Here is an 18604-nt window from a genome sequence, read left to right on the forward strand (position 1 = left end):
GTGTTGGTCTGTATAGGGATATTTACTGTGGCATTTAGGACAGAATCGGAACGGGGTCCGTTCCATCAGTCTCGATGTTGCACGCGGTCGGGCCGACCAGGCCCCGACCGGGGATCGAAATTACCCCGAAGGGCTACCGGAGCTCTTCAAGATTCGGTGTTGATTCTAATCTAACCCGATACCGAACGAAACAATACCGACTAATTTTCCGTTGATTCTGACTAACTTTCCGACCCGAAACACGGAGCGAAAAGGAACACGTCCGAACCCGATGGCGGAAAAAAAACAATCTAAGATGGAGTCGACGCCCATGCGCAATGGAACCGAAGTGGGAGGAGTCCCTCGGTCTTGTGACTCGAAAACACTTCTTCGAAGAAAAACAACTTGTAACACTCCGACCCAACACCAGACGGCGGACTATGCACAGCATGTGTATCTGCAGCTACACATGCCACCGAACGCTCAGCTTCCAGCGCGATCGAAAGAGAAATGCTTTGCATTTCACTTTCGATCACGTGGGGGAGGCCCAGAGAGGCTTCAAAGGGAAGGAAATGTATTTCCTTCCCTTTGAAGTCTCTCTGAGCGTTTCAAAAGCCGGATTGCTTGCAATCCGGCTTTTGAAACGCCCACTAGAAACAAGGGATTTTTGTTTTTGTGTGAAACTGGCATGAGGGGAACGACCCCTTGGGCAAGGGTCGCTCCTAATGGGGGGCATTTTTTTGGAAGGCATTTTCTGCCCCCCCTGGGGGCAGAAACATCTAGGCACCAGGGATCATTTTTTCTTTTTTTTCTTTTTGTTTTTTTGGAGGTGGGGAGTGACCCCTTAGGCAAGGGTCGCTCCCCTAGGGGCAAATTATATTTAGGCTATTTCTGCCACCCTTGGGGGCAGATTGGCCTATTTTTATGAGGCCAATCTGCCCCCAAGGGGGACAGAAACCACTTGACACCAGGGAGTTTTTTTTTTTTTTAACGTGAATTTCACGCAAGGGGAGCGACCACTTAGGCAAGCGTCGCTCCCCTGGGGGGCAAATTGTATTTAGGCCATTTCTGCCCCTTTTGAGGGGAGATCAGGCAATTTTTGCTACGCCAATCTGCCAATTTTTTTTTCCCGCCAATGTCACGCAGGGGGAGCGACCTCGTAGGCCAGGGCAAATTTTTTTGTGTTTTTTTTGGGTTTGTTTGTTTTTTAGAGATGGGGAGCGACCCATTAGGCAAGGGTCGTTCCCCTGGGGGGAAAATTGTATTTAGACCATTTCTGCCCCCCCTTGGGGGCAGATTGGCCGATTTTAGGTCAATCTGCCCCCAAGGGGGCAGAAACCACTAGGCACAGGGGATTTGTTTTTTTTGGTGCCAATGTCACGCAGGGGGAGCGACCCCGGGGTGTGTGTGTGTGTGTGTGGGGGGGGGCAAATTTATTTTAGGCCAAAAGTGTTTTTTTAGGTTTGGAAAGGATTCTGGGTAACAGAACCTGGTCAGAGCCCCACAAGTCACCCCATCTTGGATTCCCCTAGGTCTCTAGTTTTCAAAAATGTGCTGGTTTGCTAGGTTTCCCCAGGTGCCGGCTGAGCTAGAGGCCAAAAGCCACAGGTAGGCACTTTGCAAAAAACACCTCTGTTTTCTGTGAAAAAATGTGATGTGTCCACGTTGTATTTTGGCCCATTTCCTTTCGTAGGCGCAAGGCCTACCCACACAAGTGAGGTACCATTTCTATCGGGAGACTTGGGGGAACGCTGGGTGGAAGGAAATTTGTGGCTCCTCTCAGATTCCAGAACTTTCTGTCACCGAAATGAGAGGGAAAAAGTGTTTTTGGGCCAGATTTTGATGTTTGCAAAGGATTCTGGGTAACAGAACCTGGTCAGAGCCCCACTAGTCACCCCATCTTGGATTCCACTGGGTTTCTAGTTTTCAAAAATGCGCTGGTTTGCTAGGTTTCCCCAGGTGGAGGCTGAGCTAGAGGCCAAAATCCACAGTTAAGCACTGTTTTCTATGAAAAAATGTGATGTGTCCACGTTGTGTTTTGGGCCATTTCCTTTTGTGGGCGCTAGGCCTACCCACACAAGTTAGGTACCATTTTTATCGGACTTGGGGGAACGCTGGGTGGAAGGAAATTTGTGGTTCCTCTCAGATTCCAGAACTTTCTTTCACCGAAATGAGTGGAAAACGTGTTTTGTTAGCCAAACTTTGAGGTTTGCAAAGGATTCTGGGTAACAGAACCTGGTCAGAGCCCCACAAATCACCCCATCTTGGATTACCCTAGGTTTCTAGTTTTCAAAAATGCACATGTTTGGTAGGTTTCCCTAGGTGCCGGCTGAGCTAGAGGCCAAAATCTACAGGTAGGCACTTTGCAAAAAACACCTCTGTTTTCTGTCAAAAATGTTGATGTGTCCACGTTGCATTTTGGGGCATTTCCTGTCGCAGGTGCTAGGCCTACCGACACAAGTGAGGTATCATTGTTATCGGGAGACTTGGGGGAACGCTGTGTGGAAGGAAATTTGTGGCTCCTCTCAGATTCCAGAACTTTCTGTCACCGAAATGTGAGGAAAACGTGTTTTTTTTAGCCAAATTTTGAGGTTTGCAAAGGATTCTGGGTAACAGAACCTGGTCAGAGCCCCACAAATCACCCCATCTTGGATTACCCTAGGTTTCTAGTTTTCAAAAATGCACAGGTTTGCTAGGTTTCCCCAGGTGCCGGCTGAGCTAGAGGCCAAAATCCACAGTTAGGCACTTTGCAAAAAACACCTCTGTTTTCTTTCAAAAAATGTGATGTGTCCACGTTGTGTTTTGGGGCATTTCCTGTCACGGGCGCTAGGCTTACCCACACAAGTGAGGTATCATTTTTATCGGGAGACTTGGGGGAACATAGAATAGCAAAACAAGTGTTATTGCCCCTTGTCTTTCCCTACATTTTTTCCTTCCAAATATAAGAGAGTGTGTAAAAAAGACGTCTATTTGAGAAATGCCCTGTAATTCACATGCTAGTATGGTCACCCCGGAATTCAGAGATGTGCAAATAACCACTGCTCCTCAACACCTTATCTTGTGCCCATTTTGGAAATACAAAGGTTTTCTTGATAGCTATTTTTTACTCTTTATATTTCAGCAAACGAAATGCTGTATACCCGGTATAGAATGAAAACGCACTGCAGGGTTCAGCTCATTTATTGGCTCTGGGTACCTAGGGTTCTTGATGAACCTACAAGCTCTATATATCCCCGCAACCAGAAAAGTCCAGCAGGCGTAACAGTATATTGCTTTCAAAAATCTGACACTGCAGGAAAAAGTTAGAGTAAAACGTAGAGAAAAATTGCAATTTTTTTCACCTCAATTTCAATAGTTTTCTTTTTCAGTTGTTATTTTCTGTAGGAAACCCTTGTAGGATCTACACAAATGACCCCTTGCTGAATTCAGAATTTTGTCTACTTTTCAAAAATGTTTAGGTTTCTGGGATCCAGCATTGGTTTCACGCCTATTTCTGTCACTGACTGGAAGGAGGCTGAAAGCACAAAAAATTGTAAAAATGGGGTATGTCCCAGTAAAATGCCAAATTTGTGTTGAAAAATTGGGTTTTCGGATTCAAGTCTGCCTGTTCCTGAAAGCTGGGAAGCTGGTGATTTTAGCACCGTAAACCCTTTGTTGATGCCATTTTCAGGGAAAAAACCACAAGCCTTCTTCTGCAGCCACTTTTTCCCATTTTTTTTTTTTTAAAAACGAAATTTTTACTGTATTTTGGCTAATTTCTTGGCCTCCTTCAGGGGAACCCACAAAGTCTGGGTACCTCTAGAATCCCTAGAATGTTGGAAAAAAAGGATGTAAATTTGGCTTGGCTAGCCTATGTGGACAAAAAGTTATGAGGGCCTAAGCGCGAACTGCCCAAAATAGCCAAAAAAAGGCCTGGCACAGGAGGGGGAAATGGCCTGGCAGCAAAGGGGTTAAAAGGGTCACACAGCAATTTTAGTTACAGATCACATGAGAAGACAAGTCACACCAATGTCTGTTTCCTTACCCTTATTTGCCCCTACCATTACTAACTGCATACGATTTGCCAAAAATATTTCTTCTAGTTGGTTGAAGTTTCTTTTCAACCTTTAGTGTGGATTACCTCTTTCTCCCATATACAGTTACATTCTTCTGCCCTAAATGTGAGCTGTTAGGGCATAAAGTGCATATGGTTTTCATTTGACTACTTTAATGACACAAAGTTCTGTTGTTTCTCAGGTACATACTACCTATCCTAGACCCCTCTCTCTCTCATTTGTGCTGCCTTCTTTTCTACTGAGTGCTAAATCTCTCATACTTTGTGCTGTCCATTTTTGTATTCCTGAATTGTCCTCAGAGGAGGATCTTGTTACCTGTGCTCTTACTCTCGCTCTTCTGAGCAATACCGTCTCCTCTTTCTGTTTTATTCTCAGTGCTGTCACACACATTCTCTGTAATGTTCCGGCCATGTTTTATCTGTGCTTCCAGTCATATGGTGAAAGAAATGTGCACAGAAAAACATAAAATTCTAACCACAAAAACAAATCCTACAGGACCATACGCCACGAAAAGAGCAACTAAAAGCTGAAAAGTGCCCTAGGTAGACATGTATGCCGTCATAACTAAAAGCCAGTAGGAAGTTCATTTTTATCTCAAAGATGCAAAAACATGACTTGATTAGGTTATGAAACATTAAACTGGAGAAGATACTGATGAGGAGCGCTTGAGAACAGTATGATGACCTAAACAGTAAAACAAATGTTTGGGATAGTGGAGAGCTGAACAAGACAACTCACCTTTGGTGGGAGCCTCCCCTCAGTGACAACAAGAGTGTCCCCACTGCAGATCTTCAATTCCTTTAGGGATGCCACCTGTGGACATAAAGCTCAGTATCACACAGAGAAAAGTGGTTTACGTTCAAGACAGACAATGGAGGATGCAGGAAAATGTAGCACAATGTATCAGGGCAACAAATGGTACTCAGTATTACAGAGACCAATGCCATATATTTAAGGCTAGAACTAGAGTTAACAAGCAACGTTAAAGACAACAATTCTCATCTTTGGAACTTTTTAGCCATGCTGTACAGCATTCCTCAAAGGCTAATTAAGGAAAAAAAGCCTACTGCATCACTTTGTAGGCGATCACACCCAGCATGTGAGCACCTACAAAATGACAGCAGTTTTTTTTCCTTTTTATTTACCAATCCAACTTGGATCAGCAAATAAAAAGTAAAACTGGTGAATGCAGGTGGTGTAGCCCTGGATGCAACATTCTGGGCTCTTGATAGCTGAAGCAGCACACGGGACAAGAAGCAAGACAGGGTGAGAATGACGGTAAGGTGATGGGTATTGGGAGAGAGATGGGTGGTGGTAAGCAGGGCGAAGGATGCGGGGAGAGCCAACAGGAGAAACAGAGCAACGTGAAACATAAAGGGTAGGGGAGAAAAGCAGATGCATCAGGGATGTAAGTAGGAGAGAACCACACTGGTGTGAAAGAGCAAGGCAGAGAGAGGAAGAGAAGCACATTAGGGATTTTGCTGGAAAGACATACCCTGGTAGAGTGCTTAAAAAAAAATAGAAATACTTAGTGCCTAATAAAAGCAAATAGTGTAAAGACACCGTAATGTGTCCATACTCCAGAGGAGGAAACACAAGAAAAGGAAATGAAAGCCCACAGGCGCTAATGAATAAGAAGTAAGCAAATTAGAGAAATGAGAGTGACATTGAAGCCAAACAATCGTAAGCAACGGGCAGGCACCAAGCCCACTGTAAGCTAACAATGCACCTCACAGCTGATGGCGCACAAGATGTATAGTAGGTGAGACCTTCAAAGGGCATAAGTAACCTTGGAGCACAGCAAAAAGTGGCATGACGAAAAGTGCTAAATACCAGACTATATCAAAAGACCGTAGCAGTACCTACTCCATCACACTGGTCGTCATTTAAACCCTGCAGTCCTCAGTCAGTGCCAGCCACCCCACCTCAGCTCCGCCAGTGCGAGACTCTCATACAGGCCTGCACCAGTGCAAGATCACAAGAAACCTCCACCAGTGCGAAACCCTCACAATGACTCCCAAGCAGTACAAGCTACTCGCATGAGGCACTAGGGTCACTTAAGTCCATCATACATTAGAGCAAGCTCTTCAAATTCCAGTGTCTGCCTCTAGACGACTGTCCACCAGTACTACACACCATGCACCAGTGCACCTCAAGCTTGCTCAGATAGGTGTGAGGGAAGTTCACACTATGTATCATCTAACCCTTGACATCTCTTAAGAGACATACAGCATGGTTTTATATTTTTCACTTGCTGGGAGCAAAAAGGTTCCCAGCATGGCTCTACAGAACATGCACCCTTGTAATGGGTTCCCGATAACAAATTTATGTGAGTTTACAGATTCTCAATTCAGCACAAGCGACAACCGTAGGTACATAGAGGGATTCATGTGGCACAAAATCAGGCCCAAGGATCACATCTGTGGCACCATGTGAACCTTCCTTTACGGAGGGTGACTACCATCATCTCACCGGACTACAGTGGACGGACAATGGTGGAAGGGCCAGATGACAGTGGCCTTTTTAACGGCCGCCTGCCAAGCAGAGTTGCCTAACAGTCACTCCTTTGTTTTTAAATTGGACTGCAAGCCCACTGTAACCAGGACATTTGGTGACAAGTGAGTGTAAGTGACTTATGTGTATGCAGCAAGAAGTGTGTGGAGCATGTGCTACAGGTGGCAGTGGCCACCGACGAGTCCGTTTTAATTTTCTACACTGTAGTGGTATCTAAGATGGAGGCTGGAGGAAAGCCTAGCCAGTAATGTAAATTGCAAGGCTTCTCCAAATCATTTCTGAGGTGGTGCTTCGTATTGGATCAGAATTCTGGGATCGAGAGATAAGAAAAGTAGGGCCTCTCAGTGGTGTAAAGAAACCCCTTGCACGTTTTCAGCTTCATTCTTCCTCAGAAATGTTACACACAACACGTTAGTCAAGTGGGGATTTCTCTCCCTCGTTTGTGTCTTTGTTTTTGACAGGAGACTCACAACACTGTCCCATGCTCTTGTGCAACTGGGAATATGTCTGGAACTGCCTCCCATCGATGGACCCCCAGAGGCTAAAATGGAAAAGTGATCCAGGAAGACTAGAAGATGCCGACTGTGGAGTGGTGTGCAGTTACCCCGTGAGGTGGAAATAAGGGCAAGGTTCCAGTTGATTCAGCTAAAATTGCTCCGTAGGGAACACTATACTAAATCCAGGTCATTCGGTAACAGGAGATGTGACACACCACTGTTCACGACGTTGTGGACAGAAAGGAACATTTTTTTATACAATCAGGATCTGCTCCAGGATCCGGTCCTACTGGAATGGGGTAGGCCCACGGTTGGTGTCCTTGAGAATCTGGGGGAATTATTATCTAGACCGATATTTACTCCTTTTCTGCAACGTGGCTTTGATGGCGGTCAGGTGAGATCTGATCCGCAGATGGGGCAGCAGCACACCCGAACAATATGAGAATGGGAGTCCAACATGGATTGGGGAATCAGAGCAGACAAATTAGTGTGCCAACCTGCAGCATTAAATTGGAAAAACTGGAGGGCTCCTGGAGGGTGACCAAAAACGCTCATCTATAACACCAGGTGAAGGGCAGCGGACCTGGGGTAGTGGTGGAACGGAGGGATAATGGCCGGCAAATGTACAAATGGAATGTGTATGGCTGATCTGTGAGGGTGAAGAACAGCCAAACAATAGGTTTACGCCTTGGCCAAATTAGGATGAAATAGATCTGATGTGCTGCATGTAGCTGTTTATGGTTATAAATAACTTTGATAATTGTTTATACTGAAACTTTCAATAAAATATACAAAAAAAAAAACATATGGCTGGACCAGAACGGGATTAATATATTTAATTAACAACATGAATCCGACCCCAGAACCAGAGTTGTGGAAACACAAACTCTGTCTACAAACATAATACAAGTAAAGTACCAAGCTTTTTCTGCTGGAATCTAGGGTGCTGCAGCATTGGAGACTAAGAAACTCTTCTGTGCTCCAGGGATAGGGTCGCTGTCAACTTCCTCTCATCATATTTGAGAACAGCAACATGAAACCTCTTGCAATCTGACAGAATAAAAGTTGCCTGCAAGGTTTTGAAGGAAGGTGCTGACTGACTGCTGAGGAGGGGTGCTAGAGGTTCCCTTGCGCGAAATAGATGCTGCCTAGAAAAGGGGACTGTGATGCATGCTCAGAAACATACACCTATGACTACAGGGTGCTCACGGAATGCACAAACACATTTTGCAGGCTTCAAAAGGTGATCTAGGACCTAAGAAGAAATCCTGTAAATCCATGACATCAGAAAGGAGATAGGTGTTCCTTAACTCCAGCTAACGTGGAATGTTGCAACTATTGCTGGCACAATTTCCCTACACTATAGGTGGTAACTACCCCTGAATATTATGTCTGCAAGTACCGGGGTCTGGTCTGTTAGCTTTAAAACCCAAAGAGGAGTTTAAAAAAGTGAATGTCAACCATTAGTTTTGCCTGGCCATACCAATCACCTGTCTGGACCTGAAATTAAAGAAGTATCTGTACCATTCTGAATCATGTTGTTTAGTTGTTGTTCTGTGAAGTTTGCAAAATGTTGCCCAATGTCAAAATGTGCAATGGAGGGAATGATAGGTGTATTCATTTAATTAATCTTAGCCAAACCCATGCAAGTTGTTTGTTGCACTGTTTTGTTCAGGAAAATCATTTGTCTAGGTATGAGGCAGGCTCTAAAGAAAGCTTGAATGCCCTGTATTTGCCAATGAAGTGTGCCCCAAATTGATTTCAAATCAATATTATCTTTCCAATATTCATAACCTGTAGTGTCAGTTGAGGTATAAATGAATCTGAATAAATCAATTTAGTTTGTGTTACCATGATTTTCTTTGCTGGGGAAGGGGTACGCTTATAATAATATGAACTTGGGTCCAAGGAGTTGTGTCCTGAAAAAATATGCAAACTTTCTCATGTATGTTTTTGAACTACACAATGGTGGTGTCATAATTTTCTTTCACTGTGATTAAAAAGATATGGAGAACTAGCTCTGTGTAATAATGATGAGCATAATGAGGGTAACAAAACATTTCACCATAATTAGCAGAATTCAAATACAAATCTTCAGTTTCAAATACAGTGTAGCTTTCCAGTTTGGAGAGCATCATTTTTATAGTGTCCACTTTCCATTCAACAGAGATATCACCAGGAATTATGATGTAATCAATAGATATTTTGGAAACCTGCAGTATTTGTAAAGTTTCTGTAGGACCAAAAATATCAAATGGGCCCTTATAAGGGACTTATTACGCCTGATGCCTAAATTATCTTGACCTATAGAGGTATATGTGTCTGCAATAATTTTGTTAGTTAGCGCTCCTGATCTGCCACATGAACTTGCGAAAGGCGTTGGCGTACTGCCAGTGCTGCTGCCTCCCCTTTAATATTACTTAATATAATGAGGAAGTTGCCAATTAATTGTATCCCAAATTCCAGGCCAGGAGTAGCCCCATATTCTTTCTGTTTTAGCATCTCTTGAAAAACGTCTATTAAATGGTGTACCATATTTTATGGTATATATGGCAGCAAAGAAATTGACCCAAGTGGCACAATCTTCAACCAGGGGAACCACACCAAGTGGTAGGCACATAGTGAGAATCCGATGTTTATCTTGGGGTCCCATATGTGGAAACACTGCTTCAAGCTGATTTATTCTTGAGCAATCCAGAACGGAATCTTCTTCCGTCTGGTGGGAGCCTTACCCATAATCGCATTAATAGTGACTGGACCAATTGCTGGCACAGTTAGCTGTGGCTGCACAGCTTGAACAGCCCTTGCTTTAACAGTTGCTATTGTTTGTATAACAAACAGTGTAAGGTGACTATTTAGTCTAACTAAACCTGTGTATAGATATGGAGGTCACCATCATTTAATGGTACCAAATTTGGGCATGATATGTAGCCAGTTAGAACTGGCCTGATCGCCCCATCACTGCTTAGGGGACCCAGTCTTCCATTTTGTAGGTCAAGTGGAAGGGCGCCTTGGAACCAATTCTGATGTTCCTGATATATATTAATGGCAATTCTGTATTGGTTATGTGCTGCAGCCTCATCGTATGTGTGAAATGTTTGTGTCTTTGCATTTACAGCAGGAAAAATCAACCCATAAGTAAAAAACTGCCTTTATATGCTTCATGGGCCTCTATGACAACAGCAACATCGCCACCTTTAAGGAGTTCCTGTTGCACTAAATATGCTGTTAAAGCATTTCCACAATTAACCGGAATGTTAATTATGCTCGCCATTTTAATAAGTGGAATTCAGAGAAGTCACTACAGCAGGGTAATTCTTTCAAAGGTTCAAGTTTGAAGAACCTACAGACTAATATATGGGTTTCCTATTAAGCTGAGGAGGATTAATCCCTAATACCATGGACGTCTCCCTATTAAAGTGAAAAGAGGAACATTGAGCACGCGTAACAACTACTAAGGAGACCCATTAAATAAGTACTTGACCTAGAACGTTGGTGACACCATGTTATACGGTTCCTATGAATTAAGTAGGACTGTATATCTGGTAAACATAAAAGTCAGCGTATAGGGACTCAATCCTCATATACAATCAGGAAATGCTGACAAGGTTCCTGGCTAGCTCACAGTGCCCCCACCCGAACCCCTAAACATTCCAGGGTACCAAATAGTGTAAACAGATCTTCCCTTTAGTCATCACACTGCGTACCCAAGATTAGACACAATAAAGATGTGAAAAAGTATTTTCAACATGTATTGCAACAATCGTATTCTTACTCATAAAACATGATCCGCGATTACAGGCAAACTAGACAAAGCATGGTAACCAGCATTACAAAAAATGGTGAAAAAGATAAACAATATATTTGTGATGATATTATGTTCGTACAGTCCTATCTATTACTATCTACATTATTCAGAGCACTGTGGAAGTTCCCACTGCCAAATCGATTGGGACAGACTAACTCCCCATACCTGGGTAAGAAGTACTGGGAAGACAGGAAGCCGTTCTGGTGCAGTTCAGGCTATCGTCCCTTGCAAGAAAGAGGTCAGAGTCAGCAGGGCTCAGGGTTTGTACCAGGCAGGTCCACTTTGCACAACCTGCGTACATTCTTTGCCCTACAACAAAGCATAGACCCCGAACTCCCCCCAGCAGCAATATTCCTAGATGCCATGAAGGCCTTTGATTCCCTAGAGTGGGATTATTTAATTATCATACTGAGACACATGGGTTTCCCACCCGCATATAGGGACTGGATTGCATTATTATATACAAACCTGTTAGCAACCCTGCAGATCAACGGAGCACGCTTGACACTCTTCCACACAGCAAGGGGGACCAGGCAGGGATGCCTGCTGTCGCTGCTGCTCTTTGCGCTCGCAATGGAGCCCCTGGCTGCCAAACTCCATCAGCATCACAATCACTTAGCTATCCGTACACCTAGCAGACATATACCAATCTCACTATATGCGGACGATATAACACTCTACCTCAGAAACCCAGCAGAGAGCTTAAGCCCCGTACTACGGGAATTTGGAAGATTTGGTCACATTTCCAGTATACAAATAAACTGGGGAAAATCACACATTTACCCACTAACTAAACACGCCCAGATTCAGGTCAGATTTTCCCCTCCAATGGAGAGACACGAATCTTAGCTACTTGGGCATAGAGCTCACTCGAGACAAGGAAGAATTAATGCGGTTAAACTATGGGATGGCGCTGGACAGTATACAATCCAGCATCACGCGCTGGATCTCCCCACCCATTTCGATTGGAGGCCGCATCTTGCTAATGAAGATGGTCATACTTCCCAAATTACTCTATTTATTTCTAAATATATCGTTTCCACCAACTAAACACTTCTTTAAACTGTTAAAAACACAAATGATTAGACTGGCGTGGTCTGGTAAACATCCACGTTTAAAATGGGAGATCCTCGTTCAACTGTTTTCCAAAGGGGGCTTTGAGACCCTTGATCTAGAGCTTTACTACATCTGCGCGCAGGCAAACTTTGCGCATTACTGGTACCGACCACCCCCTTACATGGCATGCATCTAGCAATAGAGCAGGATTACATGGCTTGACCCCCCTTCTCCACATATCTGAGGCCAGACATGATAATCACTTCCCCCCGAGACTCCACAGTGGCCTGCACGCAAAGAGCCTAGCAAAAGATAGCTAGCCGGGCAGGGAGGAGCTTTTTACATTTGCCGTACATGCCACTTTTGGAACAAGGAGCAGTCTCAGTTACATGCGAAACAGCAGGTACACAATTACTAACAAAGTTAAACATTCTTATATGGTGAGACCTGTACGAAGATGCCCACTTTCAGGAAAGAGATGCACTCCCAAGCAGTATGCTGTAGTCTCCACTGGATAATTTCCTGTATATCCGCCTCAAGCACAGCATCAGAGACATTACACAGACCTTCCCACTGGAGCCACCCAATGTGAACACATTCCATATACTGCTGCAAGCAAACACACCATGACACTTGGTCTCTACACTCTACTACCACATGCAGCAGGAGCAGCCGATGGTCAGTGGGGGTGCATGGGCGGGTTGGGACGAAGAGCAGCAGATGCCTCTTTCGGACAAACAATGGGGATACAGCTGTCAGCAGACCGGTAGTGTCACAGCTAGCAGTAGGTTGAGAATTATACACTATGAATTCCTACACAGGTTATACTACACACACATAAAGCTCCATAAACATGGTCTATGGCCAGAAGTAAATTGCGCTAGATATTGGATGGAGAACACAGGTTTTTACACTTGGCCTGGCTATGCCCCCCGGTACTGCGATACTGGAAAGAAGTCGAAAGGGTAATATCCCTCATGATATCTTCACCATTAAAGCTTAAACCACAAAAAGCTCAGCTGGGGTATACAGAAGAGTTGGAGGGTGCACACTGTAGATACACAGGCCTAGGTCTCTTACTGGCAAAACGGAGAGTGGCATGCAGAAGGGGGAGAGGTAGGGCACCCAAATTCAAAGAATGGCTATCAGACCTGCTATACTGTAAGGATCAGCTGGAGGTTTATGCAGAGTTGCAGCCCCCCACCTCACGTCCTAAGGATATATGGGGATCACTGAACACATACTTTCTCCAGAACCCAGACGTATGCTATCTGCTTCAACCACAGCTGGTCTTTAGCAAAAAGTATAATCATGCTGGACAATACAGAATGGGCGACAAAGGCAGGGAGGTGGGGGCGCCTAGTCAATGTACTTACTAATCCATAAATGTGTGTATAACACAATGCAAAACAGATACAAGATGTGGCTTGTGGGATGTTAAATTGTATTTTTTTGTTTTCCTTTTTTGTTTTTTTTTGCTTCCACTGTGTTTACTGCAAAATCAATAAATCAATAAATACATTTAAAAAAAAGTCAGCATGGCTACATCTCGGCCACAGAGCACATGTTCTAGGACAATCCCAGCAGAAGTGGTCCTCTGTTGAATGTAGCACAGAGGCAGTTTTTAGAATGCAACCACTGTTTGTGTTGCACTGTGTCAGAGGTGCAGTGTTGATGCAACGATATGCCCACCAGAGGAGAGAGGTCGTCACGGAGAATCCTACTACTAGGGCATTGAGGTCTGTGTGCCTAGCCTGGATGGAGTATACAGACTGGATGGCAGCAACGTTTACAGGAAACATGCTGCATATACAGTGATTTCCCAGTGGATTATCACATGAACGAAAAGACAAGTAAAAAGTTAAAATGTACATTCTATAATGGAAACCCTAGGTATGCCCTATTGTGCTTTAATACAGCCTGCCGAAGTAACAACAAAGGCAGAATTGCAGTGTGCAAGGATCAGACACACTGGTAGAACCAAGGCTTGGGCCTACCTACTCTCTAGGTAACCACAGTCACTTAGGGAAGGATATATGAGGCCTAGTGGTAAAATAAGAATGGTATCAATCAGATACCTGCCAATGACCTAACTTGCACTGAATAACCATGAGATACCTTAGCCATAGGACAGTTCTGGCTGTCGCCCTGTCACAGTGATTTATTGCATTGATAACAGTGTATTGATTGCCCATTGTTATGTATGTGCAGCACTGTGTTGTGAATCAGGAAAAAATACTTTCCCTTTTTAAGTTAAAGGAGCAGCTGACCTTGAATAATAGATAAATATTATACGTCTTATTGAGAATCTGTGATTCTACCCAATACCTCCACACTGGGTAAGCCTTGGCTGCTTGATTTTGCCTCCCCGAGGTCAAGGGATGAAATGGAGTTTTTGGGATTCAGTTTTTGAACAAACAGGGTAGGCCCATGACACAATGAGGTCTCGTAGCTATAATTTGAACCCAGTAATCCGACTGCCCTGGCACACCTGATAAAGTTTCCCCACTACAAATGTGATAGTGTTTTTCAGGAAAAAGCATGCCAAAAGAGCAAGAGACTTTTAGCAGTATATGGGACTCATCAGCTGTATGAGAAATTAGATACATAAGATTAAAACTGTCTAGACGGTGAGAAAAAAACTCCAGGGAAGAAAGAGGAGCTATACTTCAAATGCAACACTGAGCACATTTTGAGAAAAATGTCTAGAATGGCCTTGTGATAAAATCTAAAAAGTATTTCAGTGAAAAGAATACCACTATGAAAGAAAATAGAGAATGTCACAAAAAGCATAGCAAGTGACAGCCCGGGAATATCGAAAGTTAACGATAGCTTTAGGGGAATCAAAGAAGGGAAGATACCTACAGTGCTCACTGTTAATAAAATACCCCAAACCATTTCTTGTTTAAAGGCACTTCATGGAGTTGAGGCAGACTTTGATGAGTGGAGACTGGTTTCCACACTAAGTAATACAAACGTACCTGTGCACTCAGGGTCTTAAAATAAGACAATCAACAAATGGATGGAAAATGTCACTTACCCAGTGTACATCTGTTAGTGGCATGAGACGCTGCAGATTCACATGCTGTGCATTATCCTGCCATCTAGTGTTGGGCTCGGAGTGTTACAAGTTGTTTTTCTTCGAAGAAGTCTTTTCGAGTCACGAGACCGAGGGACTCCTCCCTTTCGGGTCCACTGTGCATGGGCGTCGACTCCATCTTAGATTGTTTTCCCCGCAGAGGGTGAGGTAGGAGTTGTGAATATACTAGATGTGCCCATGCAATGGAGTAGGTATGTATGTACATAATGTGTATTAAAATAATGTTTATTTACAAATTTACAATTTTCATTCAACTAATAACGGCTACAGGCTCCCGGGGAGGTGGGAGGGCGCATGTGAATCTGCAGCATCTCATGCCACGAACAGATGTACACTGGGTAAGTGACATTTTCCGTTCAGTGGCATATGTAGCTGCAGATACACATGCTGTGCATAGACTAATAAGCAGTAATCTCCCCCAAAAAGCGGTGGCTTAGCCTGTAGGAGATTAAGTTGTCTGAAATAATGTTCTCAATACGGCCTGTCCTACTGTGGCTTGTTGTGTTGTTAACACATCTACACAGTAATGCTTCGTGAATGTATGAGACGTAGACCAGGTGGCTGCCTTACAAATTTCTGTCATAGGTATATTCCCCAGAAAAGCCATTGTGGCGCCTTTTTTCCTAGTGGAATGCGCTCTTGGTGTAATAGGTAGATTCCTTTTTGCTTTAATATAGCAAGTTTGAATACATTTAACTATCCATCTGGCAATGCCTTGTTTGGATATAGGATTACCTGCATGAGGCTTTTGGAAGGCTACGAACAATTGTTTTGTTTTACGAAATTGTTTTGTTCTGTCAATGTAATACATTAGTGCTCTTTTTATGTCTAATGTATGTAAGGCTCTTTCGGCTACTGAGTCTGGTTGTGGAAAGAAGACTGGGAGTTCCACTGTTTGGTTTAGGTGGAATGGAGATATGACCTTTGGTAGGAATTTGGGATTTGTACGGAGATCCACTTTATGTTTATATATCTGTATAAAGGGTTCTTATATAGTAAATGCTTGTATCTCACTTACTATTCAAAGTGATGTGATAGCTATTAGAAAGGCTACTTTCCAAGTTAAGTATTGCATTCCACAAGAGTGCATGGGTTCGAATGGTGGTCCCATGAGTTGTGTTTATACAATATTAAGGTTCCACGAAGGTACTGGTGGTGTTCTTGGGGGTATGATTCTTTTTAGTCCCTCCATAAATGCTTTGATGACTGGGATTCTAAAAAGCGATGTTGAATGTGTAATCTGCAGATAGGCAGATATTGCTGTGATTTGTACAAAAGGGAGGTGTATTTTAAGGGGAGACGTGGCGCACCAAGGAAAACTCACTTACATTAAGTTAATTCAAATTAAAGTATCTACAACGGTGCACTACTATGGCGAATACACCCTAAAACCCCAAATGTTGACTGTAGAAGCGACTTTATTCCAGCCCTGAGGAAGTCAAGTGACAAAACACGTGTTGGCTGTGAGGTCGTTGCAAGGAATTTGGACATTTTGATTTAAATTGGATTTCTACTCAAATTAGAGGTGATAAAAAGTATTGGAGGAACACTTATAATTGAACAAAATGGACTTTGGAAATCTAATGGAGCATCATTAGCTTATTCAGTTAACTTGGAAGGAAATGGACTGGTGTCTTTAGACTCTTGTGAAAAAATCAATTAACATTAAGGGGGAATTTTGAACGTTTGATTGAGCATTAAAAAAACAGGAATTCAAGATCTGTGATATTATGATGAATTGTCGGTTAACTAGTTATTGAATTTGTAATATTTGTTGTTTTTTGTACACATATAGGAACATATCCAAAAAATAAAAGCCCCTATTTTTAGGGATTTGTACACTAGGTCAACGGGTGCCTCATCATTTACATAGATATTGCTGTGAGATGTATTTTAATTGAAGAGAATGCTAACTTAGACTTTTGTAAGTGTAATAAGTAGCCTACAATGTCCTTTGCGGAAGCATCTAGTGGTTGAATTTGATTAGGGTGGCAGTAGTAAACAAATCTTTTCCATTTGTTTGCTTAACAATGTCTTGTAGTGGGTTTTCTAGCTTGTTTAATGACCTCCATAAATTCTTGTGTAAGGTCTAAGTGTCCAAATTCTAAGACTTCAGGAGCCAGATTGCTAGATTGAGTGATGCTGGATTCGGGTGTCTGATCTGTTGTTTGTGTTGAGTTAACAGATCTGGCCTGTTTGGTAATTTGATGTGAGGTACTACTGATAGGTCCAGCAGTGTTGTGTACCACGGTTGGCGAGCCCAGGTTGGTGCTATGAGTATTAGTTTGAGTTTGTTTTGACTTAGTTTGTTTACCAGATAAGGAATGAGTGGGAGAGGGGAAAAGCGTAAGCAAATATCCCTGACCAACTCATCCATAGCGCATTGCCCTTGGATTGAGGGTGTGGGTATCTGGACGCGAAGTTTAGTCATTTTGCGTTTTCTTTTGTTGCGAATAGGTCTATTTTTGGTGTTCCCCAGCGTAGGAAGTAATCTTGTAGGATCTGGGGATGAATTTACCATTCGTGTGTTTGTTGGTGAACTCGACTGAGATTGTCGGCCAACTGGTTCTGAATGCCTGGGATATATTGTGCTATTAGGCGAATGTGATTGAGAATTGCCCAATGCCAAACTTTTTGTGCTAAGAGACACAGTTGTGACGAATGTGTCCCTCCTTGCTTGTTGAGATAATACATTGTTGTCAGTTTTGACAAGAATGTATTTGTGGGCTATTAGTGGTTTAAATGCTTTTAATGCTAGAAACACTGCCAACTGTTCTAAATGATTTATGTGGAATTGTTTATGTTGATTGTCCCATTGTCCCTGTATGCTGTGCTGGTTGAGGTATGCTCCCCATCATGGAAGCATCTGTTGTGATCACGTCTTGAGGCACTGGGTCCTGGAATGGCCGCCCTTGGTTGAAATTTATAGGGTTCCACCATTGAAGCGAGAAGTGTGTCTGGCGGTCTACCAACACTAGATCTTGGAGTTGGCCCTGTGCTTGTGTCCATTGTTTTGCTAGGCACTGTTGTAAGGGCCACATGTGTAATCTCGCGTTTGGGACAATGGCTATGCATGAAGACATCATGCCTAGAAGTTTCATTACAAACCTTACTTGGTAGTGTTGATTTGGCTGTATGTTTGATGTTATATTTTGGAACGCTTGGACCCTTTGTAGACTTGGAATGGCAATCACTTTTTGTGTGTTGAGAGTTGCTCCCAAGTATTGTTATATTTGGGATGGCTGCAGATGTGATTTCTGGTAATTTATAGAAAATCCTAGTTTGTGTAGAGTTTCTATAACGTATTGCGTGTGAAGAAGACACTGTTGTTGAGTGCTGGTTTTTATTAGCCAGTCGTCTATGTATGGGAATACGTGCATATGCGGTCTCCTTATGTAGGCGGCTACCACTGCAAGGCATTTTGTGAATACCCTTGGGGCTGTTTTTATCCCGAACGGTAACACTTTGAATTGATAGTGTACGCCGTGTATTACAAACCTTAAGTATTTTCTGTGAGAAGGATGTATGGGTATGTGAAAGTAGGCATCCTTGAGATCTAACGTTGACATGTAGTCCTCTTTTTTTTAGTAAGGGA

General features: G+C 43.1%; 1 protein-coding gene across 2 annotated transcripts in view; it reads right to left on the reverse strand.

The window, feature by feature from the left end:
- The window catches only part of USP40 (ubiquitin specific peptidase 40), a 570914-nt gene that overhangs the window by 229444 nt on the left and 322866 nt on the right, over positions 1–18604 (reverse strand). For both annotated transcript variants that reach the window (XM_069225530.1, XM_069225531.1), the window contains one exon: positions 4773–4847. In XM_069225530.1, coding sequence (XP_069081631.1) covers positions 4773–4847 — 75 coding nt within the window. The remainder of the gene's footprint in view (positions 1–4772; positions 4848–18604) is intronic.

This window comes from Pleurodeles waltl, chromosome 3_1 (genome assembly GCF_031143425.1).
Source record: "Pleurodeles waltl isolate 20211129_DDA chromosome 3_1, aPleWal1.hap1.20221129, whole genome shotgun sequence".
Lineage (NCBI taxonomy): Eukaryota > Metazoa > Chordata > Amphibia > Caudata > Salamandridae > Pleurodeles > Pleurodeles waltl.